The following is a 21,648-nucleotide window of genomic DNA, read 5'->3' as shown; positions in this document are numbered from 1 at the left end:
GGTAGGTTTGTAATCAAGCTCGAGCTCTCAAACTGCGTGGAGATGGAGAACAGCGAGGGATTGATTAGTAGTCGAGTTCGAGCTTGAGGGAGGGAAATAATGTACACAAAAGTGAAGAAGAAGTAAAAAAAAAAGACCGGGAGCAAATCCTAGACGTCGGAAGGGGATTTCACTACCTTTTAATGGAAAAGCTCCGAGGTACGGACGGGGACACGGCCAAGCAACACGGCAGCGGCAGTCAGTTGGTGATTGTCTGAATAATGCGATTGAAGCTGCCAGCAGGAGGCGAGAGCTGCTAGATACAGTTTTCGGCAAACGGTAGAACCTACTGGCAACTGTACAGGCGGCAACGCACGGCGCCCAGACCCGCGCAACAGGGGTCCCGGCTGTTCAAGCCACAGGCAGCTTTCAGCCTCCGTCATCGCCGGCACCGTTCCGTGGGAGCCTTTCTCCACAGTGCCCCGCCCCCGCAATTGCAAGCTCGGTGTTGGGCTTTGTTTCAACAGCAGGGGCTTGCGTTTCCAAACCTCAGGGTCCTCTAAATTGACATCAGCATTGATGGAGGATTTGACAAAGGCCGATCTTTTCCTGGCTATAGGTTAATTACCACTATAGATCAAGAAGGATACTTTTACAGACCTGTCCTCTCTGTACGACCATCTCATTCTTCGCACTATATCCGGCAGTCTGTTGGTTCTACTACCCCAAGAACCCCAACCACAATTCAACTCCAAATTCCAACAGCATATTGCCCCACGCCGGTCGGACGCCCAGAAGCGGCACTGCTTTTACTTCGGGGTTCTCCCCAGCTTCTTCTACGGCGTAGCCTCGCCAGCGCGTGATCAAAACCTGGGCAACCCCTAGTTCAACAGGGACGCTCCCTTTCACTGGCGTCTCACCTTTGGACCCAACAGCCAGCCTGTGGTTTTTTTGCTGTCTGTCCCTTTATATTCAACCCCCCCCCCCCCCCCAACTTGCACTCTCAGCCCTTCAGTCTTTTCTCTCTCTATATCTCGAAGCAAAACCCATCCCATACGCTGAGTGCATAGCCCCCCCAACCCCAAACCACCACCATGACCTCCAACACCACCCCCGACGACCTCATTACCTCAGTCACCAAACTCTCCCTCAAAACCTCCTCCCTCGACAAACCCCAAAAACCCGCCCCCTCCAAGAAAAAGGCCGCCGCCGCCACCCCCGTCGCCGACAGCTGGGAGGACGAAGAAGACAACGATGATGCCTCAGAACCAGAAGAAACGCCACTAGGCAGCACCCAAACCGGCACCAACGCGCCCCCACCAACCCCCATGTCGCCCATAGCCAAGAAGCAGCCCTTTTCGCCATCAGCGCTCAACGCCCCCGGCACGTTCGGTTTCACATCTTTTGACGGACCTGGCGCCGACTCAAGTCCTCGATCAGCAGGCGCCGCACCAGACAGACGCCCAGAAAAGACCGATGCCGTGGCGCGACGCATGATTGCTGCTGGGTTGGGGCTTCGGGCGCCGAGGGCGACCGAGGAGCAAAAGGCGTATGATCGGGCGGTCAAGGAGCAGGAGAAGAAGAGGAGGGAGGAGGAGAGGGAGAGGCAGAGGAAGAAGGAAGAGGAGGCGCAGAAGGCTAAGGCGGCTATTTGGGATGATTAATTGCTGGTGTGTCGGTGTCCTTGGCGGGTTTTACAGGTCCTGTTCCCTCAGGCGTGGTTATCTTGGATAATGATTGACTTTCCGAGGAAGCGGAGGTTTGCACGGCGGTCGACATAGCGTGGTGGATTTCTCACATAAAGCCATGGGAGTATTTGGGGCATATAGCTGTAACTGTTAGCGCAACATATATACCAAGAATCTCTCACCTTGATTCGACTGACTGACCTCATCCCTTCTCCAGCAATGCGCCAGATCAGACCATTACACTCGAGCACTCTCCCAAGACCAATACTTTACTCAGCCTTCTTTTCCCTCGTTTTTTATTCCTTGAGGGCCTTAATCTCCCTCCCCCTCCACGTCAACATCACCTCCTCCACCTGCTCCCCATCCTCAGCAACCCTATATTTACTCCCCACCCCCAACCCTTCCAACCCCCCCTCCTCCACCGCCCTCTGATTCCACAGCATCTGACTCACCACCCCCTCCCTAGAACAAACAATGTACACCATCGGCCATTTACTCCTCCCAATCGCATCCCTGACACCTTTTGTTGCAGTCTTTTCTGCGACTAGTGCTCCGATAACGCCCTTTGAGCGCCACCCGGGAGGGGCTCCGATGAAGGCGCCTTCTAGCTCGCGGATGTATACCGGTTTGGCTGTTTTGGTGACTTTGCATTGGGCGAGGACTCTGAGGGGTGGGTCTGGGGAGTTTGGGATGGGGGACCAGAAGCCGAGGAGGTCAATGCCGTAGTCGGAGCGGCCGCCGACGCGGTGGAGGGTGAAGGCTAGGCGGGTGAGGGAGAGGATGGCGGTGTACTCGTAGTGGGTGCCTATGTAGACGGTGGAGGTTGGGTCGAGGGAGGTGTGGGAGGCGTAGGTGAGGAAGTTGGGGAGGGAGGAGTGGTTGGTGGTTGGGGCGAGGGGGAGGGGGAAGGTGTAGGGGGAGGGGAGGTTTGGTTCTGGGGGTTGTTGTTCTGAATCTTCCTTTGGTTGCTCTGGTTGAGAAGGGGAGGGTTCTTCTGCGGGTGGCTGTACAGTTCTGAGTTCGAGGGAGGGGGTTGTTGTTGTTGAGAGAGGGGCGCTGGCGCAGAAGGCTCGTCGAGGGGCGGTGGTGAGGAGGGATAGGGAGGATGGCCGGGAGAGAAGTAGACGGCGCATTATCGCTTGTATAGCACCAATTGGTGTCAATTCTGTCGCATCGAAGACAACCCCACGTCAAAAACAATTCCGGCCGCAAGGGTGCACACGGCAGGGGCCGTTGAAATTCAAGACGCGGTCCGGCACGCGATCGACCGGCAAATAACGTGGATCCACTTTTCTACCATTGAGCTCTTATCTTATCAACACTCGACCAACCACAAGGCGAGCGCATCAGGTAGCTCTCTCTCTCTCTCTTTTTCCAACCATTTACCCAACAGCAACCACCAAATCCAACCCGCAAACCACACCCGCCCTCCGATTTGCGTTCATCAATCTACTCTCAAAAATGGGCGACAAACTGACTCAACTCCAAGAGTCCATGGATCAAGTCTGTCCTCCGCCTCCCTCCCTCCCCCCTCCCAACCATCACTAACCTCCCCCTCCCACAGCTCCTCACTCAATTCATAGCAGCCCTCTACTACAACGAGCGCCACCACGACCTTCAAAAATTCTCCCCCAACGACAAAATCCCCGAACTCAAACAAGACCAGCCCCCCGAAGTTGATACCCTCGACCCTGAACAATTCAAGGCTGGGCAGCTCGAGCTCGCTAGAGATCTCATCACGAAGGAGCAGCAGATCGAGTATTTGATCTCGACGTTGCCGGGTCTAGATAATAGTGAAAGAGACCAGTTGCAGATGATACGGGAGTTGGAGGAGGAGCTGGGGGCGGCTGAGCAGCAGAGGCAGGAGGCGTTGAGGGAGCGGGATGAGGTTTTGAAGAGGTTGGATGGGTTGGTTAGGCTGATTAGGAGGCACTGATGACAAGGGGAAGGGTTTGCATAGCGTTGTTTGACATATCAAGCGTCTGGGTTCTGGGACAGCAATGGATGAAAAAGGCATGGGGTATGGCGTTTGGCATTGATTATCGGCTGGTTATCAGAGGCTTAGGATTTGATAATCAGGGAAAGAAATTGAGCATGGAATCCACATGAGTATCTATTTATTCTCCTTCTGTTCTATGTCTGATAACGTTTGAATACGCATGAATGGAATCGACTATTCCGAGGACGTTTCCGGCTTCTTGAAGACCTCTGGGAAGCAGGTGCGCAGCTCATCCAAGTGGCTTATTTGGAACTTGCACGCTTGTGTCCTGGGGGACTTGACACCCTCTTCGACAAGGTGGGCGACGTTCCAGCCTATTTCTTGGGCCTTTTTGCAGTTTTGGTACGAGTCATCTTTGATCCAAGTCAGCAATCAACACAACACAAGATTTTCATGGCACAGTTAAGTAGAACTCACCAACAAAATAACAATCCCCCCTCCTCTCCACCCCCGCCTCCCTCATCGCCTTCTCATACGCCTCCTCATGAGGTTTGCACATCAGCCTCGGCGCCGCATAATCACAATACGTCACCCCCTCGAAGAAGTCCTCTATCTCTAGCAGTTTCACCACCCTCTTGGCGTGGTTGACGTAGGCGTTTGTGAACAGCCAGAGCCTGACTTTGGAGGTGTCAATGTCGCGGAGGAGCTTCTTGAGGTCTTCGCGGGGCTTGATGATGTCGTCTAGGGGGAGGGCGTCGTCGACTTTGGCGTTGTACTCGAGGGGGTCAATTTGGTGGTGACGGACGAGGCCTTCGATGGCGAGGCCGTAGTTTTGGTAGTATTCCTTGTGGAGCCGGACGGCGTCTTCGTAGGGGAGGGAGAGGTGGGTGGCGAAGTACTTGTCAATCAGCTCGGCCATGAGGTCGTGGACGCGGGCGCCTGAGTTCAGGGTTAGTGAGCGAGTTGGGTTGAGGGGGTGGGAGGGGAGGGGGGTACTCTTGGGGTAGAGGCAGTTGTCGATATCACTGAGTGTTGTTAGACTATGTTCATTCATTCATGAGATAATGATTGGGTGTTTTGTCACTTACAAAAAAAAGACTTGTTTGGGTGAGGGACTGGTCCCGTTGACGGCTTGGGCTTCTGACTCCATTGTGATGATGCTGTTGAGTATGCTGGGTCTCAAATGATCTAAGAATGGCTCAATAGGAGATATCTCTTCAGAATTGATCTAGTAGTTGGGGTTGTAGATGTGGATGTCAATATGACTGTTGTGATGAAAGAAGTAAATTGTTGTAAGTGAGTTGGAGACAGAGAATTGCTAAGTTGTATCTCCCTGTTGGAGGTTTAATCGGCGTGGAGAGCAGTCAAGATCTCACAGTGTAATTGAGAGAAAGCAGGTATCACAATGAATCTCATCTCAGTGGGAAATAATGAAGCTATTTGTGTTCCTCAGAGAACTCTCTAACACCTTCCTATTTCCCTGCTTTCAAGTTGACTCAGGCCGTATGCACCTCTCTCGCATCTTCGATGGCGGAGCAAAAGAAGAGGAACGTTGCGTCTCATTGGTAAACAAGCTTTCACGGTCCCGCATATGTGGTCAGTGCGCTTCCCGACCTTGGCGGTTCCCTGGGGGGGGGCAGGGCCTTGGCTTCTGCTGCGGCTGGGAAATTGTTCGAGTTTCCCAAACCACACACAACACACCAAACTTGACTCTGCCGGAGACACTGATTTTCTCAGTCACTGTTGGCATATTTTGATACGCGAAGAAAAGGCAGAGACGCTTCTTCATTCTCATTTGCGTCTCCGGTACGGATATCCGATCATCTATTTACCCCGAGCATTTTTCGATTTTTCGCGTCGTTTTGCATTTGATGGGACGCTCTTAAACGTGCCGAGTTACGGACGTTTGCAACACAGCCATCATCATGGCGCAAGGTTCTGTGGGTGCAGCCATGTCGGCGGAAAGAGGAGGGGTACAGGAGGGAGTCGCAGGCAAGAAGACGTTATTGATAGCGTCGCTGTCTCCCGACGCATTGCACGAGGTGCAGCAGTACGAGAAGCTGCTCAAGTTTCGCGACGAGGTTCTCAGCGGTGCTCACCCGCGCATCAAACCACCACAGCTTGGGAAAGTCGCCCAAGCCGCGAGCTCAAAGTCGACAGCTCCTGCTTCTTCTTCTACCACTTCTGCCACCAACTCATCATCCAATGCTGCGGTAAATGGAAGTCGCCCACTAATTAACAATCCGCCTTCATTCCGGGCGAACCAGCAAGTTCCGTCAGTATACATGGCCACTAACCTTCCCGGCTTGGGCATGCTGTCGCAGAAGAAGCCTTCGGGCTCTGGCAAGCCCGAGATCGATCCGGTTCTGCTGGAGAAGTCTGACGACTTGGTCAAGGCTGAGATCCAGCTCCGGCGGCAGAGAATTGAGCGTGCTCTCAAAGATGAAGTTGAGCAGCGTCGCGTCACAAGCAAGCCACACGAGCAGATGGCTGATCTCGATGTCAACGACATCTTGGCCAAGGCCATGACATTATCCGAGGATGCGCCTCCTCAGCCCACTGATGATGCAGCTGCTAACACATCAGCATCGAGCGACTCTTTCGATAACAATACTTTCTACTCTAGTCAACATGGTACACCCGATTCAGTCATGGCAGCCCGAATCCCCAACGAGTCCGAAGACGAGGAAATGCGAGAAGAATCGCCCTACGAGCCCGAGTTCGATCCAGAGCCCGACCTCCCAACGGCCATTGCCCACGCACAATCCCTTCTCGACACGTCTCAGCCCATGTCAATACCGGGCGTTTCTATATCCCAACATCAGCCACAGCCGGCTCGGACCAACCCAACACTTCCTGTCCCAGCTCCTTCCTTTTCAATTCCTGGAATAGGCGCGGCGAACACATATGGTAGCGGCCTGGCCGGTCGTCCTGGCCCGTCCGGCAGTGCTGGCAGTGGCCCAGGGAACCAGCATCTACTCAGTCAAACTCGTGGGAACCAGAATCAGACATCCCCAGTTGTGCGAGGACACGATCTCTCCCCTCTTGCTCCCCAACCAGAGCGTGTCTCTCCCCTGGCTTCTCTGGCCATTACAAGACAACCTCACTTGGTTGATTCTGACTCCAGTGGACGCAGGGCGACTCCTGCCCAGGTCGCAGCCCTTAGAAAGCAAACATCTAACGCGTCGAGCCCAGAGAGCTCCCCACAGGCTGGTAAGGCGGCCGATAAGAAGAAGAACAAAAAGAAGAACAAGAGAAAGGCGGACAGGTTGGCTGTTGAGACTGCTGTGTCGCCAGTCATCAAGCCTGAACCACGATCACCATCCCCTCTGACGGCCGCTCCTTATGCCCGGCCCAGCAAGCGCCAGAGGCAAGGGCGCCAGCAAGCTGTTGACTCTCCCTACGAAGAGCACAGGTATCAAGAACCAATCCCTGTAGAGACTGGTTACCAAGAGTGCTACCAGCCTAACGGCAGTTTCAGGCAGGAACGGGTCGTGGCCTACGGACGAGCAGATGGGGCATATCGTCCTCGCTATGACGATGAGCCCATTTTGGTCACATCACCAAGGTACGAGAGGGTCGAAAGGGTCTACTATGATGAGCCAAGACAAGCGGTGAGCGCCCGTCCCATCCGTCCGGATTCCCCAGGCGCCCAAGGTGCTCAATATGCTTCACAGGAGGTTCGTACTGCTCGTCCTGTGGCATATGAGGAAGGCGGTGCCGTTTACCGCGACGTCAGAGCTGCCTCCAGGATGAGTATGCGCCCAGTCGCGTACGGCGACCGTTCACAATCGCCCATCATGTATGAGCGGCCGCCTGCAGCTATGCCTCCGCCCAGGGCACCTGTGAGACGCATTCTTGTTGATGCCCATGGCCGAGAGTATCTCGAGCCCATTCGTTCGACTACAGTCGTGCGCGAGGAGGTGATCTCGGACCCAAGAGGCGAGAGGCTCTATCCTGCGAGGGAGATGTCACGGAGACCAGAGGTGATGGATGACGAGGTCATCTATCAGGGTGCGCAGCCTGTGTATGGAGCGCCGAGACGGGTGGTGACCCAGCCAGAGTACGGTGCTTACCGCGAGAGTGCCAACCCCATGGCTCCTCCACCTATGAACGAGTATGTGCCTTCGCGTGCGGAGCCTCCCCGGGAATACATGGCCAGACCGGCTAGTGTCAGGCCCGGGATGGAGACAGTTCGCTATGAACCTAGCACCAGCTATGAGAGAGTTCCTTTTGAGGATCGGGGGAGGGATTACTACGGTGCTGGAGCTGCTGGGACGGTGAGGTCGGCCAGCGTCCGGCCTGGCGCGGAGAGCATCCGATATGAGGTTCCGGTTGCTTACGAGAGGAGGGTCGGAGGTCAAGTGGAGGAGTATGTGCCCCTGAGGTCGGCTAGTGTTAGGCCGGGTCAGGAGCCTGCGCGGTATGACCCGTATGGAGGTGGTGGTCAGAGGGTCGAGTACGCTGCTCCGCCGCCGGTTCCTGCCTATGGGATGCAGCCGCCGCCCCCGAGGTCTTATAGTGTTTTGCCTGCCGAGAGGGTGGGGGAGAGGGGGTATAGCATTCAGCCTCCTCCGCCTCCGCCTTCGCAGCAGGGGGGTCAGGCTCAGGGCCAAGGTCCTCCGAGTGGCGGGGGTTATTATGCTAGGCCGCCGCCGGCGGGGAGGGAGGATGATGAGGTTGTGTACCTGGATCGTCCGCCGCAGAGGGAGGTATATAGGGATATGCGTTAGGGACGTTGTTCTAGTAGCGGTTCAGATGGTGGGGGAGAGGAAAGGGAGGAAATGGAAATGGAGATGGAGGATGAGATGGAGGAGGTAGTGGAGCGTGAGGTGAAGGCAGGAGGCGAAAAGAAAAAGGAAATAAGGGCGGCAGGCTTTAATGAGCGGGCACTGAGAAACATCAAGGCTAAGCTAGAGGCTGGGTTGTTGACTCGACAGGAGGCCGCGAGCAAGAAGCAAACGATTCTTGAAGCGGCGGCGAGACGGAAGATGAACACGGCGAAAAAAGAGCTATGGACTCTTGACCCGGCAGCAGAGCGGAAGAATAGGCAAGAGTGGAGAGCGGCCAAACAGAGAGAGTTAGAGGTAGCTTGGAGACAAGCCAAGTTGAACGAGCTCGACGAGCAGAAATTAGGAGAGATCAAGGCGCAGCTGGACGCTGGGGAGTTGGATGAGCCAAGCGCCAGGGGCAAGGAAACATGGGTCCATAAGCAGGCGTTCAGGCGTCAGGAGATGGAGGCGAGGCAGGCCAAGGAAAGAAAGCTGAGAGGGGAGGTGAGGGAGAGGGAGGTGGCATCTATGAAGGAGGCGAAGCTGAAAGGGGAGACGTTTGATGCTCTATCGGCTGAGCAGAGGGGCAAGGTGAGGCTGGCAGAGATTGAAGCGTTTCGGGAGGCTGGGTTTGTGAGGAAGAAGGGGGCTCGTAATTTGGTGAAGGAAGTTCACAGGGTCACTGCGAAGAGGAAGGAGAAGGAGAAGGCTGGGGGAGTGAAGAGGGGGGGGAAGTGAGTTAGTTGCATTGGGACGGGGGGCACCTGAGTTTTGTGATTATGGATATTGTAGGGTGATTACCTATTCTGACCAGCGTGTAGACAGTTTGTGTAATTGTGTATTATGCTTTTTACATGTTTTGGGGGTGTGGAAAAAGGCATCAAGGTACTCACTCCATTTGCTGGGAGAGGAGCGAGCAGGCAGGCATGCACATGGCGTTTTTTTATGGTCCTAGCTGGGCGTCAGCAAGCGGGAATGGGGTTTAACCATTTTTGCATTCATTGAGTAGCTGGGATGTTTTGAGTTTTGGAGCAATAGGAAAATGGCATTGGTTTATTGTTTATAAGGTTTTGAGCATCTGCTGGGTCTTGCGTGATATTTGCAGAATAATTCTCATGATTACTTACTGCCGTCAGGTATATGTACATGTGTGTTTTTGGCTTGCAGACATGCAGACGCCAAAAAGGGGCAAAGACGGGCAGATGGTGCAGTTGTTGAAACCGGTGGTTTACTTAGTAATATCACCTGACCTGACTGGACTCGGGGAGTTGGTATTACAAATCGAATGTGGAGTTGAGCACTTGGAATGGCACAGCACATTGGGATATCTCTTGGGCTGGAGTTCTGGATTTGTGACGAGGTTCAACAGGAGGGAGCCTATTCGGAGCCCCCTGTTTGTCTTACCAGTGCTGGCCCCTCTCTTACCCCCCCAACCTCCCCTTAATGAGGTTTTGACTGCAAACCTACTTTTTATATGATAAATTTCACCTAGGGTAAAATTGTCCAACCTATACGCACTCCCTACGCCTTACTACCCCGCCGCCGTTAGTTTAGAAGCCGTCACCAAATATATAGAAGGCTTCGAAACCCTCCTACCGCTGTGCCCTAAATTCATGGTAGATTTGGTAGGATATGGGAGAGTGCGGGTGAGGGTGTTGGTTGTTGGAGAGTGTGGATGGCAAAAGGCGGCTTCAATTGACATGGTCAACTAGGCTTAGGTATATGTATAAGAGCAAGTGTGGAGGGGGGCACTGGTAAGACAAAGGGTGGGGGGGTTGTTCCGAATAGGCTCCTGTTCAACTTCCTCCGATCGTTTGGAGTTGCTTTACGGTGATAGTGCTCGGAATGGGCAGGTTAATACATAGCCATTCGATAGATCGGCTCACTTTGAGACATGAGGCAAGATGTTTGCATGTTTTGGTAGGTAATGAATCGGGGTCAGTGGAATGAGAAGGCTCGGAGTCTTTGGGCCGCTGGAAGGAGCTTAAATCCAGACCGTTTCTTTTCTGCAAAGGAACTTATGACATTTGACAAACTGACCGCCCCAAGAATTGGGAAAAAAAATTAAATTAAAAAAACCAAAAAAAAACAAAAAAAAAACGGTGCTGACTGCCTGCATCGGGGGTTTGGTTGGATGGGGGTTGGATGTATCAATATGTAGGTAGATGGCATATGCCGGCTGTATGTAAGGACCATATGGTCTGGTCCAACAGGATAAAGGAGGTGTGGTGAGTGAGTACCGAGTCCTGAGTGGGGGCCTAAAGGGCCTCCTTTAACATCATCAAGGCAGTGTTTACGGGGGATAACGGGGTCCGGGGGTTGTGAGGGGCCGAGGGGTCCGGATGCCAACTTTCTGGACGACGGAGGTTCCCGCTTCAAAGCTGATGATCTACAGTGCTACAAAGTATGCTGCAATGATTCGGACGATTGATGAGGGAAGCAAAGAGAGCAACAGAGCAAGATATGTGTTGTTCTTTTGGCGGCGGCGGGCAGGAAAACGTTCTGTGCCGCAGTGAGTGTGTGTTGTTGTAATGCTTGCAAGAAAGAAGTTGGGGGAGCACAACGTCACCGGGCCTGGCAAGTGGCTCCACCTGTCGTGAGCTTTCACGAGGTAGGTTCAGGTGGTGCTGCACAGCTGGGCAGGCAGGCGCCGGGCCAGGCTGTAGGTATGTATGCTGCGTGGAGAACACCTGTTGCCAGTCCGGGCATGACGCGTTCATATTTTGATGGCAGTGTAGAGAAAAAGATTGTTGGGATGGAGAGGTCTTATAGACGACGGCCTAGGGCGGCGGTGGGGGGTTTCAGGTGACCAGTACTTTGGACATGATTCAGGGAACAGTGTGAGGACAATAAAAGTCTCCGGGCGAGCTGGCAGTTTGGTTAAAGGAGAGATACCAAGGTAGCAGTAGACCCGGCTGCAAAGGTAAAAAGGAATATTGCAGGCATAGGTGGAGGGCGAGGTGAGTATCTGGGAGGGGCATGAGCATGTTTATTATGGGATTTTGGGATTTACCATTCATTCATTGTTTGTGGCCATCAGAGGAGATGAAACTGGACTGTGAGACATGGGGCACGAGCAGATTACCTTATCCTTTTTTCCATTGCTTTGTCAAGCCCGGATCAGAACTGGGCTAGCTGGATGGCTGGATGGCTAGATGGCTGGATGGCTGGCTTGGAATGGATGTCTCTTGCGGAGAAGAGAGACAGGCTTCCCCTCAGACGGCAAATTCCACAACAGGGCCGGCCCGGGAAGAGGGAATGGAGCTGAAGCTGAAGCTGAAGATATCGTACACTACTGTACATAGACTAGTTGGTGGAGAGAGTGTGAAGAGGCCGCGGACGCAGGAAGTTGCCGGTTCTCGAACTGGCCTGGCCAGTCAAGGGTCGGGAACGAGGGGGCCAAGAGTGAAAGCCACCAGTCACTGCAACGTTAGGGGGAGGGCGCACGGGCCAAGGCAGCGGGCTCCCAAGGTGCAGAGCGGGCCTGTGGGGACAGTCAGTCCAACAGCTTCCATCCATCTGCCAATCCCTCGACCGACACGACAAGTCTTGTCTCTTCCCCCCCCCCAAAAGCTCAAAACATCGACAACTCTTTGGCAGGAAGGACAGGAGCACACGACATCTTCTGCCCATCCCCCCTTTCTCTTTTGTTCCTTTTTCAACAGCGGCCCCATTTGAAGATACCCAAGATACCCTTTTTTCGCCGCATTTCCATTTCCATTCCTTTTAGCCCCAATTGCCCACGACAAGCACCAGACGCCGCCTCCGCCGCTCCCGTCGACCACGACAAGCCTGCTGCTGTGTCTTCTGCCTCCCTCGATTCCCCCCTTCTCCTTCAACACCACAACATCACGCAGCCCTGGCATCCGCCCTGTATTTCCACGCTCCGAGAGCAGCGAGCACATTTGAGTCATCATGAATAAAATAACAGCCATGCGTCACTGGCCAACCAGCAACTTCATCTCGCGAAACAACATGGCTGGCATGCCGGCCATCAACACTCGTCGAGATGTCACAACACAGGGGCCACCCCCGATACCCACACCCCAGCTCCCCATCGGCGAGCCTACCATCCACTATGCCTTCAACGTCCCCTTTGCCTCCGATCTCGCCGGCCCCGACACCGAGGACATTCTCCACGCCACCACCGATGCCGTCCTCCGCTGGACTCATCCCGTCGAGGCCCCCGACGATGTCCCCGTCCACGCTCTCCACGTCCATGTTATGAACCTTGAGGGCCTCCGTCAGCTATGCCACAGCATCACGACAAACCCCCTGCCCATCGAGGCACACGTTCTTTCGGGCACTCCCAAGAATGCCCGCGGTCTCGTCACCACGGTGTGCTTGTCCGGTCCCGCCGACCTGGTCTATCAAACACGCGAGGCGATCCTGAACAAGACCCCCATCTCACTAGTGCGTCACATCTTTTTGTGTAACTGTGCTTTTTCTGTGTCTTGTGCCTGCTAACTGTGTGTCTTTAGCGTTGCACAACTGTTGATGTGGACGGCAATCTGGTTGCCAATCTTGCCGAAGGCGTTCTGAAGAAGTCGGTAACAGACTTTCTTGACGAAACCTCGAGGTTTTGTGGCGTCGACATCTTCCTCCTCGGGCCCAAGCTTGCCCCGGTGGTTGATGGCTTGAACGGCGATGTGGAGCTCCGGAGAGACCAGCGCTGGCGGGTGGCCATTTATGGCGACAACATGTCTGCGGAGCATGCCAAAACCCGCGTTCTTATTCATATTGATCAACTCGTACGTTGTTGCCAGATCCTTGTGGTGGGACTTGAACTAACATGAGATCCTATTCAGCTGGGGCGGGTTGCTGACTCTATCAATGTCGACTATAGCGTCCAGCAGATCTTGATCGGACGCAACCGCAAGAACATCAAGCTGATCGAGTCATCAACCAACACGGCCATCTACTTCCCTCCGCCGTTCCTGAGCTGCTATTCGTACTGCCCACCCGGCGCAACACGTCGTGGAGAGTCTGATGTCTTCATCACTGGCGAGAACACGCAAGCTATCGAGCAGGCAAAGTATAAGATTCACGAGTATCTCACGCGTGTCAGGCTCTACGTGAAGGATGTTCAGATTACGCCTGCCAAGCTCGACAGTGTTCTGCTCACTCGTATGGACAAGGTGAGGAAGATTGCCGAGAACAACAATACGCATATTCTGCCACCCAGTCTTGGGTCCATGAAGAACGTGGCTCGCTTCCAAGCCCTGGAGAACTTGCCCCTCGAGCGTTCTGTCCGCGAGTTGATGGCCTTGGTTGGACAGTTCTACACGGCTACCTGGTGGATCTCTCATCCCGACAACCGCCAGCCCATGCCGACTCCCAACGATATTCGGACCATGCTCAGCGATATTTGTGCCAACTCGGAAGCCGATGTGAAGTTTGACAACCGGTGCTTCACCATTTCAGGCTCGGATGAGGCTGTCAAGACCGCTTTGGCCGTCATCAATGATATCAAATGGGTCAATCAATCTCCCCAGTCCCAGATTCGAGTCAAGATCGAGCTCGCCAACGAACATAAGGAATTTGTGAGCGGAAAGAAGAATGGCAAGATCAACAAGATCATGGGGCAGAGCAACGTGCAGATCATCTTCGACACGTTTGGCGAGTACAACTTCAACATCGAGGTGGTCACACATTCATACGAGGCTGTCAAGCACGGATTAACACTGGTGGAGCAAGAGATGCCGGCATCGATTTCGTTCCATGTCCCGGATCAGTACCACAAACGCATCATTGGCATTGGTGGGCAGCATATCCAACGCATCATGAAGAAGCACTCGGTCTTTGTCAAGTTCTCCAACGCAATGGATAGAGGTAGGATCAACTGCTGGTGGATTCGGTCAGCATGTAACTGACACCTCTCAGGCGGTCTCACCCGAGAAGATGACGACTCTAGGGTCGACAATGTGATCTGCCGCACCCCGGCACGCAACGCTCAGAATCTTGAACTCGTGAAGAGCGAGATTCTTGAGATGGTTTCCAGGGCTGTGAGAAGTCCCTCCCACCCGCGTGGATCCCAGGAGCGCTAACATGAATGCCCCGTGAAGGACTCTGAATTCATGAACCAGACTGTCAAGATCGACCGCCTCTATCATCGTGAGCTGCTGTCCAGGTTGCCCGAGATTGAAGAGATAGAGAAGATGTGGAACTGCAAGATTGTTTTCCCTAGTACGGAGCAGGCCACCGATGAGCTCACTGTGTCTGGACCTCAGTGGTTGGTGCCCAAGTGCATTGATTCATTTTTGGTGAGTATTTTCTTTTTCTGGTTGGTGATATCCTTGGCGTGACTAACGTTGTCCTCAGGGCATGGTTCCCGACAAGCACGAAGTCGTGATGGAGCGGACTCCTACTCTGATCAGATTCCTCGAGTCCCCGGAGTTTGTTCAGAACATTGTCCCCAAGCTGAAGACCCAGTACGAAGTCGATGTCACGGTGCACGAGAATTCCGAGGAGCGTGCCGCCAACGGCAACCCCTCCGTCACTCTGCTTTGGCAGTTCACCCGTAACAATGCAGGTGGTGTCTCTGATGCCATGGACTTCCTCCAGGGCGAGTTTGCCACTGCCGGAGTGGAGCCCGTCTTCATCAGAGGTGCTCTGTCCCGCCCGAAGCCGGACACGTTCGAAGAGGCGCTGCCGTACTTTGACTCCAAGCTTCTTCAGCACGCACCAGCTCCAGTTGCCACCGACTCTCCCACCAAGCCTTCGTTCGGCGAGGAGACTGCTCGGGAACGGTCTAGTCTCCTGGAACGACTTCGCAGACCTGGTAGTGGCATGTCCTCGATCTCGTCCTTCTTGGACCGCAGAAAGAACAGCTCGCACTCGGCCACCAGCTTTTTCAAGGGCTCCAGCAACGTCTCCAAGTCGTCGCTCGTGTCGATCGAATCGACTCGCAGTTTCAATGCGGACCGCAACCCCTGGAACGACAGTGGTGTCAACCTCGCCGACGAGGACTCTGGCAGCCCTTGGCCCTCGGCAGTTCTTGTTGGAAACGGGATTGGCAACAATCTGGCCGTCCCTCACCACGGCGACATGACTCCTCGCCACGCCGCCCGTCGGTCTGACGACAGCGGGCGTCCCTCTACCTCTCATTCAACAAATTCAGGATACCCCGGCCCTCTTGTGCCATTTCGTTAACGTTTAACGTCTCGATGGTTGTGATTTCGCCAGATTTTAGACACGCATTGTTTGCTTTTTTCTCTGACGTGTTGCGGCGAGGAAAAGAAATACCCAATACCCCTTATGGCTGGATATACCCAATGGCGTAAAGTAAAATACCCTGGTAGTTGTGTTGCTTTTGCTTTTCGAATCTCAGTTGGACCGCGCGTTGGGAATCTTGGTTTTTGTTATTTCTCACTTCTGTCTTTGTTTTGTACTTTTTTTTTCTTTTTTCCTTCCGGGCCTTTTATCATGGCTTATGGGGGACAATATCTGTTCTGATCCCTACCATGGGAGTATGACGCGGGAGGAGATTGAGATGAAGACAAGAGCAAGGACAACAATTTTTTTGGTTTTTTGACGCATCATGATGTTTGTTTTTCGGTTTTTTTTTTCTTCTGATTTTCACATTTCATTTCGGAGGATGAAGGATGGCAAACAGTTTTGTTTTTTTCTCTTTTTCATTTCTCATTTTTGATGTCGTCGATGCGTCTTTTTCGAGTTTTCTTTTACTTGATACCTGAAAAAGCAGCTTTATACCCGGTGTGTGTGTGTGGGTGTGTGGGTGTGTGTGTATGTGTGTGTGTGTGTGTGTGTGTGTGTGTGTGTGTGTGTGTGCGTGTGTTGGGTGATGGGCGATGGGTGGACTAGGTGGGATAGGATGGAAGGGACTAGGAGATGATTTGATACCACGTGGATTGAGGATGGGATGGGATGGAAGGGTTGGGGAGATAGAGTGTTGGGAGGAGGTTGCGGTGTAAGGGGAAAGGGGTGGGGAAGGAAGGCAGAATTTGAAGAGAAGAGATGAAGAAGAATAAGATGTGAATACCCCGTTTGTTTTTGCGTTTGTTTTTGTGGTGTTCTTGGTGATTTGGTGCTTTTTTTTTTTTTTTTTTTTTTTTTTTTTGGTTTTGGTGTTGCTAGGGATGTCGAGTGGTGGTTCTGTTTGGGTGGTTGGTGGGATGGATAAGGTTGAGATTGTGGGAAGGGAGGGTAGGTGAGTGGGCAGGAAAAGGGGGGTGGTTGATGATGGGTTAGAGTGAAGGAGGTAGATTGTTGCTGGATGGTGAGGGGGGTTGTTTGTTGGACGGCTTTTTATTATTACTGAACCAGATTGGAAGATTACACTAGTGTTTTGTTGCATGTTTTGATTTTTTTGCAAGTTTGTGTGTTTGCTGTTATTGAAGAGAAAAGATACCCTTGCCTGTTTCTTGCTCGCAGGATATATATGTATATAACTAGGTACAGTTTTTGAATTGGTGATCTGGTATTTTTGAAGTTTGTGGAATGATGTGCTGTTGGCTTTGTTGATGTGCATGTGCATGTCACTTTGTTGTAGAGGGATTGTTGGTGAGGTGTTTATCGGCTGTGTTGTGTTACCCTGGGGGAAACCTGGCTGAGGTGTGGCTAAGGTAAAGTAATCCTAGGTGGTGGTGGACTGGATCATCTGGGCAGCTAGTAGGTAAATTACTATGATACCGGCATTGGAATTTTCTCAGAGGTTTACGGCACGGGTGTTGTGATGACGACGGGCTGTTGTTGTGAGAGCTGCAAGGACGAGCCTGCGAATGGCAGCTTGTTTCATGTACGAGGGGGTTACATGTCGTCGTGAGAGACTCGCTTCAATTTCATCAGGCGAGCCCCTAGCAGTGTTGAATCTACCTACCCTACCCGCTTGTTTTCTTTTGCTATATGCTCGATATTCTAGGTGATTTACCTAGCTGTCTCTGGTAGGTAGGTGATCTCGTCGGTCGGTTGAGGATGAAGAGAAAGATAAACGAGACAATAACTTTGTTTAAAACGTCAAGTAGCGTTGAGACAATTGACCAGCCTGTTTCAGGACTTCGAAGTCAGGGTAGATGGTGATTCTCATTTTGTTGGGCTGTGTTGATAGTCGGAAGGGCGGAAGGGGAGGAGGTGAGCAAAGTGATATATCAAGATGAATGGGGAGAAGAGCGTGCGAGTTATGATTTAAATGGGAAGACGTGACTTTGTTGTCGCTCAAATACCAGGTCTGTGACTATAATGAGTGATCAACAGTTTGAGCTTGATGACAAAGAGGAGCTTGTATCTCCCTGTGAAGACCAGGCTGGCTGAGTATAAATTTACAGACACGGTCTCTGACAGCTGGCCAAAAATAAGTGCTTTGCAATACCAAAACATCTGAACACATCCCCATCACCACCTTCAAGGCCGGACGGGACATCAAAGTCGGGATAACTACAATCAGGTTCGGTGTACAGAAACAGCCAAAAACTTAAGGGAGCGCGTACGACTCGAACGTAGAACCACGTCTTTATGACAGTTGTCATAATATATTCCCAATAATATGGGAACAGGACAAAGCACATCCACTCGGCCGTTTCAATACCAGCACAAGGGTTCGAACTCACGAACTAAACTTAGTCAAACGTTGTGAATGGGAGAGCCTGCGCTCGTGCTAACCGTTACACCATGCTGGAACTCCTTGATGGACCCATTGGTTGATGTTGTGACCGGCGGCTGGCGTTATACCGAACGGCAGGGCCTTTTGGGCTATCGCTCCCGGGCTTGAAGCCCCCCTCCAAGTCCACGTGCTCGTCTGTAGCCTTGATGATAATCTGTCAATACATCTTGACTGTGGTCGGGTACTTGGCCATAGACATAGTCAAGATAACCCGGTTGTTTCCACAACTGAAGCTATTCTGAATGACTGACACCGATGCTTTCATGATATTTCGTGTGGTGGCCTGCTACCAACTTCTCTGCTGCGTCTCTCTCTCTCTCTCTCTCTCTTGAGAGCAACTCGAGGAAACAACCTGTCCCGTAACAGCTGGTAATTCCATGTTTTCTTCCACTCTTCGACCACCACGACCTAGCCTCTTCGAACAAAGTCGTCACCAACTTGTATTTTCCCGACTTTTATCCACCACCACCTGACAACCAACATCACAAGAGAATCCACAAACAGCCGAAAACACAACAATGATATTACACTCTATTCATTTATTTATCTCACTTCGCAATGATCAAGAAAGAAAAAACCTCAACAATGAATCCATTCCCGAAACACCGTCCTAAAATCCAATCACCACTTCTATTTTCCACCACCAATCACAAATCAACCACCTTCACCGTCCCCCTTCCTTTCCTCAATCTGCCCGTATTCCCCTTCATCACCCCAGCATTAACCAACACTCCCCCATTATTACTCCCCGGCCCAGCCATGATCCACTTCCACAGCACACTCTGCAGCCCATACCTCAACACACTCAACGCATATTTCAGCCCCTGAAAATCGAACCATCTCTTCAGCATACTCATTTCCACCGCGGCCGTCCGCAAAACAAGACCCTCATACGCCGCTTGGCACTCATCATAGAACACACTCTCCACCCCCGCCCCGTGATGAACATGCCCAAACACGTGAAGCTTCGGTTTCACCTTCCACAGCTCGGCCAGCAACGAAGGACAACCAAGCAGCAAGTCGCGGTGGCCTTTCTGTTCTCTCGTTAGCATCTCCCACATCTGTGAGGACAAAAAAGGGGGTAAGCAAACCGGAGGACAATGCGTAACCAAAACATCCGTCTCAACCGGGATTCTTCCTTCCCAAGGCGGCCTCTCGTCATCATATTGAAACGCAAAATCATCACCCCCGCACCTCCTGACCCAACCGCTCCCAAAGATGTTCAATTTCCTCTTCCCCGCCACCTCCCTGTCCTCAAATTCTAGGGTTGTCAACTCATCCTGCAACCACACCACGCCTTTCCAATCCAGTTTCCTCTTTTCCTTTTGCCCTCTGGTCCGATGGATGGAGCTTGCCCTGTCTAGGAAACAATCGTGATTACCGCCGACAACAACCTTGTGTCTGAACGGAAGGGAAGAAAGCCAGCTTATTTGGTCTTGGAGGTCGTCGAATGTTCCGGTTGCAGAAAGGTCCCCTGCGTGAATGAGGAGGTCGCCTCTGGGGATGGAGGGGGGGCGGAGGGAGTGGGTGTCGGAGAGACAGACTACTCGTATGCGGGAGTGGTGAGGGGGTGGATGGAAGGGGTGGCCGCGGAGGAAGAGGAGGATTTGGTAGAGGTTGGTGGTGAGGTGTAAGAGGGGGGAATAGAGGAGGGAGTCGAGGAATGTGGGGGGCTCCCATTGATTAGGACGGGTGAAGCCCAAAACGATAAGGAGGGCGTGAGTGAGGGAGAGGAGGGAGAAGAAGAGGGAGGTCAGGTGGGAGAAGAGGTTGGAGAGGAGGGTGAGGAGGTTGAGGTGGAGGGTTGACAGTAGGTTGGCCATCTTTACCATGTTGGTCCTAGAAGAGACAGACCTAAAGGGATGGGAGAGAGAGCGCGTGGTGAGGTGAGAAGGTGAAGAGTGAGGTTGATCGGTCGGCCCCGCTTTATGCCAACGGTTGGAGGTAAACGGTAGAGGTTACATCACAACTCTGAGGCCTGGTCAATGTTAAAAATCATGGGAACGGAGACATGATATTTTGGGGATCAGCTTGTTTTCACAGTTCGCTCTTTATCCCCATCCAAAAATAATGACGATCTTGCCAGAAAGGGAGGTGTAAGTCAAGGGTATCACGTGACGGCCAAGGCCCAACGTGCCCCACATCCAGCCGCCAATTGGCAAGCAAGCAATGGCAATTGGCAATTGGGTTTTAGCTAGCAGGGAAAGGCTGCTGACGTCGAGAGAGAGAGAGAGCTATCCAATTCCCGTTGTTGCGGCTACATTTCCACCCCCTCCTCAAAGTCGCCAACACACAAACCACCCGCAACAATGCGCGCGACTTTCCGCCTCCTCGCGTCCGTCCGCCCGACGGCGCGGTATCTCGAGCCCGGCCAGCCCACCGGTATCACTGGCCTCCCGACACACAACGCCCCGCGCTCCATGCTCCTCTACCTTTACAACGCCACCCTCGAGAAGCTCAAGGCCGTGCCCGAGCACTCCGTTTACAGGCAGTCCGTCGAGGCTGTGACCAAGCAGCGTCTTGCACACGTCGAGTCGGTTGTCCCCCCCGGGTACAAGGAGTGGGTGGCCAAGGCGAAGGAGATCCTCAAGCAGGAGCCCGAGAAGTTCAGGACGACTAACACGGCTACGAATGAGATGCTCGGGGCCGCGAAGGTGGAGAGGGATGGTCAGGTGTTTGTTGTGAGGCAGTTGCCGAGCGAGGTTGATATGCGGTATCAGCAGTGGGATGGGGAGGTGAATGACGGGCCGGAGTTGGAGGGCAGCAGGACGCAGGAGGAGATGGAGTGGCATGTCAAGACTCAGTTTGAGAGGGCTGAGGCGCTGGAGCAGAAGGAGGTTGAGTGGGAGCCTGAGCCGCAGTTGACTGCTGAGCAGTAGGTTTTCTTGGTGGGGTGGTAGGAGAGGATCGTGCTAATGTTTTGGCAGGATTGCTGAGCTGGAGAACAAGATTGGTGCTGGCTTGATTGAGGAGGTCATTCAGGTCGCTGAGGGCGAGCTCAAGCTGACGGATACCATGATTGAGTCCAAGGTGTAAGTTTGCTGGATTGGGAGAGAAATACAGCACGTCGCTAACAACGAGAACAGTTGGGAGCCCCTTGAGGAGCCTGCGGCCGAGGGCCAATGGGTTGCTTTTGAGAGAACTGCTTAAATAGAGTAGAGGGCGGTAGACAAAAGAAGAAGAGTGTAGCATCAAAGACTCTGTACATGATTAATTACAGATGCATGTCCCCCGTTACTTATGCCGGCGGGAAGGATGTGGTAGCTGGGCACGTTGAGTGGCGTGTAGAACGACGGCGTCGACATCTCCTGTATGATTTTGACTGCTTGAATATATAACTTTTGAGTTCTAGGCGATGCGCCTGTTGTTGTGCATTGCTGTTACCTATATCGAAGCCACCGAAGCTTAGACAAGCGCAAAGGCCCAAGCTTATCAATCTAAAAAATCTTGGAATTTCATCTTTGAACTTCCACATCAATTATCAAACTCCATCAACGACAACTAGCCCGCCTTTTTCAGAACAGATCTCGCGCTCGTCAAATCTGAAATTAAGTTTTGGAGGGATCTATCTCGACTCTTTTCAAATTTGTCATCACCAAGCGCGACCTTCTCACAACCAGTTGCTCATCTCACGACGCCATCTCACCTTTC

The 21,648-nt window shown here is 52.8% G+C and overlaps 10 protein-coding genes across 10 annotated transcripts; 6 read left to right on the top strand and 4 right to left on the bottom strand.

The window, feature by feature from the left end:
- Positions 1-179: 179 nt before the first annotated feature.
- QC763_0051560 (uncharacterized protein) lies at positions 180-665 on the bottom strand (the record flags this gene model as incomplete). Its single annotated transcript, XM_062905770.1, has 2 exons — positions 180-582; positions 640-665. 2 exons carry the CDS (start codon positions 663-665, stop codon positions 180-182), a joined length of 429 nt encoding a protein of 142 aa, XP_062766847.1.
- Positions 666-1,073: 408 nt separating this feature from the next.
- QC763_304160 (uncharacterized protein) lies at positions 1,074-1,643 on the top strand (the record flags this gene model as incomplete). Its single annotated transcript, XM_062910866.1, has 1 exon — positions 1,074-1,643. The coding sequence occupies one exon, from the start codon at positions 1,074-1,076 to the stop codon at positions 1,641-1,643; it is 570 nt and encodes a 189-aa protein (XP_062766846.1).
- A 320-nt stretch (positions 1,644-1,963) lies between these two features.
- QC763_304155 (uncharacterized protein) lies at positions 1,964-2,800 on the bottom strand (the record flags this gene model as incomplete). Its single annotated transcript, XM_062910865.1, has 1 exon — positions 1,964-2,800. The coding sequence occupies one exon, from the start codon at positions 2,798-2,800 to the stop codon at positions 1,964-1,966; it is 837 nt and encodes a 278-aa protein (XP_062766845.1).
- Positions 2,689-3,777, top strand: SRB7 (RNA polymerase II mediator complex subunit). Its single transcript, XM_062910864.1, has 2 exons — positions 2,689-3,170; positions 3,232-3,777. The coding sequence occupies exons 1-2, from the start codon at positions 3,129-3,131 to the stop codon at positions 3,601-3,603; spliced, it is 414 nt and encodes a 137-aa protein (XP_062766844.1). The 5' UTR covers positions 2,689-3,128; the 3' UTR covers positions 3,604-3,777.
- Positions 3,760-5,126, bottom strand: SDT1 (putative suppressor of disruption of TFIIS). Its single transcript, XM_062910863.1, has 3 exons — positions 4,695-5,126; positions 4,084-4,631; positions 3,760-4,019 (listed from the first exon to the last, which is right to left on the bottom strand). Exons 1-3 carry the CDS (start codon positions 4,754-4,756, stop codon positions 3,841-3,843), a joined length of 789 nt encoding a protein of 262 aa, XP_062766843.1. The 5' UTR covers positions 4,757-5,126; the 3' UTR covers positions 3,760-3,840.
- Positions 5,127-5,531: 405 nt separating this feature from the next.
- On the top strand, positions 5,532-8,339 carry QC763_304130 (uncharacterized protein; the record flags this gene model as incomplete). Its single annotated transcript, XM_062910862.1, has 1 exon — positions 5,532-8,339. One exon carries the CDS (start codon positions 5,532-5,534, stop codon positions 8,337-8,339), a length of 2,808 nt encoding a protein of 935 aa, XP_062766842.1.
- A 57-nt stretch (positions 8,340-8,396) lies between these two features.
- On the top strand, positions 8,397-9,116 carry QC763_0051500 (uncharacterized protein; the record flags this gene model as incomplete). The annotated part of the gene is made up of 1 exon (XM_062905769.1): positions 8,397-9,116. One exon carries the CDS (start codon positions 8,397-8,399, stop codon positions 9,114-9,116), a length of 720 nt encoding a protein of 239 aa, XP_062766841.1.
- A 2,219-nt stretch (positions 9,117-11,335) lies between these two features.
- Positions 11,336-16,109, top strand: QC763_304120 (uncharacterized protein). The gene is given in 7 exon segments (XM_062910861.1): positions 11,336-11,525; positions 11,534-12,791; positions 12,860-13,129; positions 13,187-14,210; positions 14,262-14,383; positions 14,444-14,641; positions 14,700-16,109. Coding segments are annotated over 6 exon segments (2,943 nt in total). The 5' UTR covers positions 11,336-11,525; positions 11,534-12,293; the 3' UTR covers positions 15,531-16,109.
- Positions 16,110-18,501: 2,392 nt separating this feature from the next.
- On the bottom strand, positions 18,502-20,864 carry QC763_304110 (uncharacterized protein). Its single transcript, XM_062910860.1, has 2 exons — positions 19,089-20,864; positions 18,502-19,031 (listed from the first exon to the last, which is right to left on the bottom strand). Exons 1-2 carry the CDS (start codon positions 19,827-19,829, stop codon positions 18,645-18,647), a joined length of 1,128 nt encoding a protein of 375 aa, XP_062766839.1. The 5' UTR covers positions 19,830-20,864; the 3' UTR covers positions 18,502-18,644.
- Positions 20,170-21,344, top strand: QC763_304100 (uncharacterized protein). The gene is made up of 3 exons (XM_062910859.1): positions 20,170-20,872; positions 20,925-21,029; positions 21,084-21,344. The coding sequence occupies exons 1-3, from the start codon at positions 20,307-20,309 to the stop codon at positions 21,145-21,147; spliced, it is 735 nt and encodes a 244-aa protein (XP_062766838.1). The 5' UTR covers positions 20,170-20,306; the 3' UTR covers positions 21,148-21,344.
- The last annotated feature ends 304 nt before the right edge of the window (positions 21,345-21,648 follow it).

Source organism: Podospora pseudopauciseta, chromosome 3 (genome assembly GCF_035222475.1).
Source record: "Podospora pseudopauciseta strain CBS 411.78 chromosome 3, whole genome shotgun sequence".
Lineage (NCBI taxonomy): Eukaryota > Fungi > Ascomycota > Sordariomycetes > Sordariales > Podosporaceae > Podospora > Podospora pseudopauciseta.
The sequence above is the reverse complement of the archived record's forward strand: the minus strand, read 5'-3'. Positions and strand labels throughout refer to the sequence as shown.

Coding starts and splice junctions, on each gene's coding strand:
- SRB7 (XM_062910864.1), top strand. CDS start 3,129: ATGGGCGACAAACTGACTCAACTCCAAGAGTCCATGGATCAA. Junction 3,171..3,231: donor TCCAAGAGTCCATGGATCAA/GTCTGTCCTCCG, acceptor CCCCTCCCACAG/CTCCTCACTCAATTCATAGC.
- QC763_304110 (XM_062910860.1), bottom strand. CDS start 19,829: ATGGTAAAGATGGCCAACCTACTGTCAACCCTCCACCTCAACCTCCTC. Junction 19,032..19,088: donor TGGTTACGCATTGTCCTCCG/GTTTGCTTACCC, acceptor ACGAGAGAACAG/AAAGGCCACCGCGACTTGCT.
- QC763_304100 (XM_062910859.1), top strand. CDS start 20,307: ATGCGCGCGACTTTCCGCCTCCTCGCGTCCGTCCGCCCGACGGCGCGG. Junction 20,873..20,924: donor CCGCAGTTGACTGCTGAGCA/GTAGGTTTTCTT, acceptor ATGTTTTGGCAG/GATTGCTGAGCTGGAGAACA. Junction 21,030..21,083: donor ACCATGATTGAGTCCAAGGT/GTAAGTTTGCTG, acceptor CAACGAGAACAG/TTGGGAGCCCCTTGAGGAGC.
- SDT1 (XM_062910863.1), bottom strand. CDS start 4,756: ATGGAGTCAGAAGCCCAAGCCGTCAACGGGACCAGTCCCTCACCCAAA. Junction 4,632..4,694: donor CCCAAACAAGTCTTTTTTTT/GTAAGTGACAAA, acceptor AACAACACTCAG/TGATATCGACAACTGCCTCT. Junction 4,020..4,083: donor GGGGGATTGTTATTTTGTTG/GTGAGTTCTACT, acceptor CTTGGATCAAAG/ATGACTCGTACCAAAACTGC.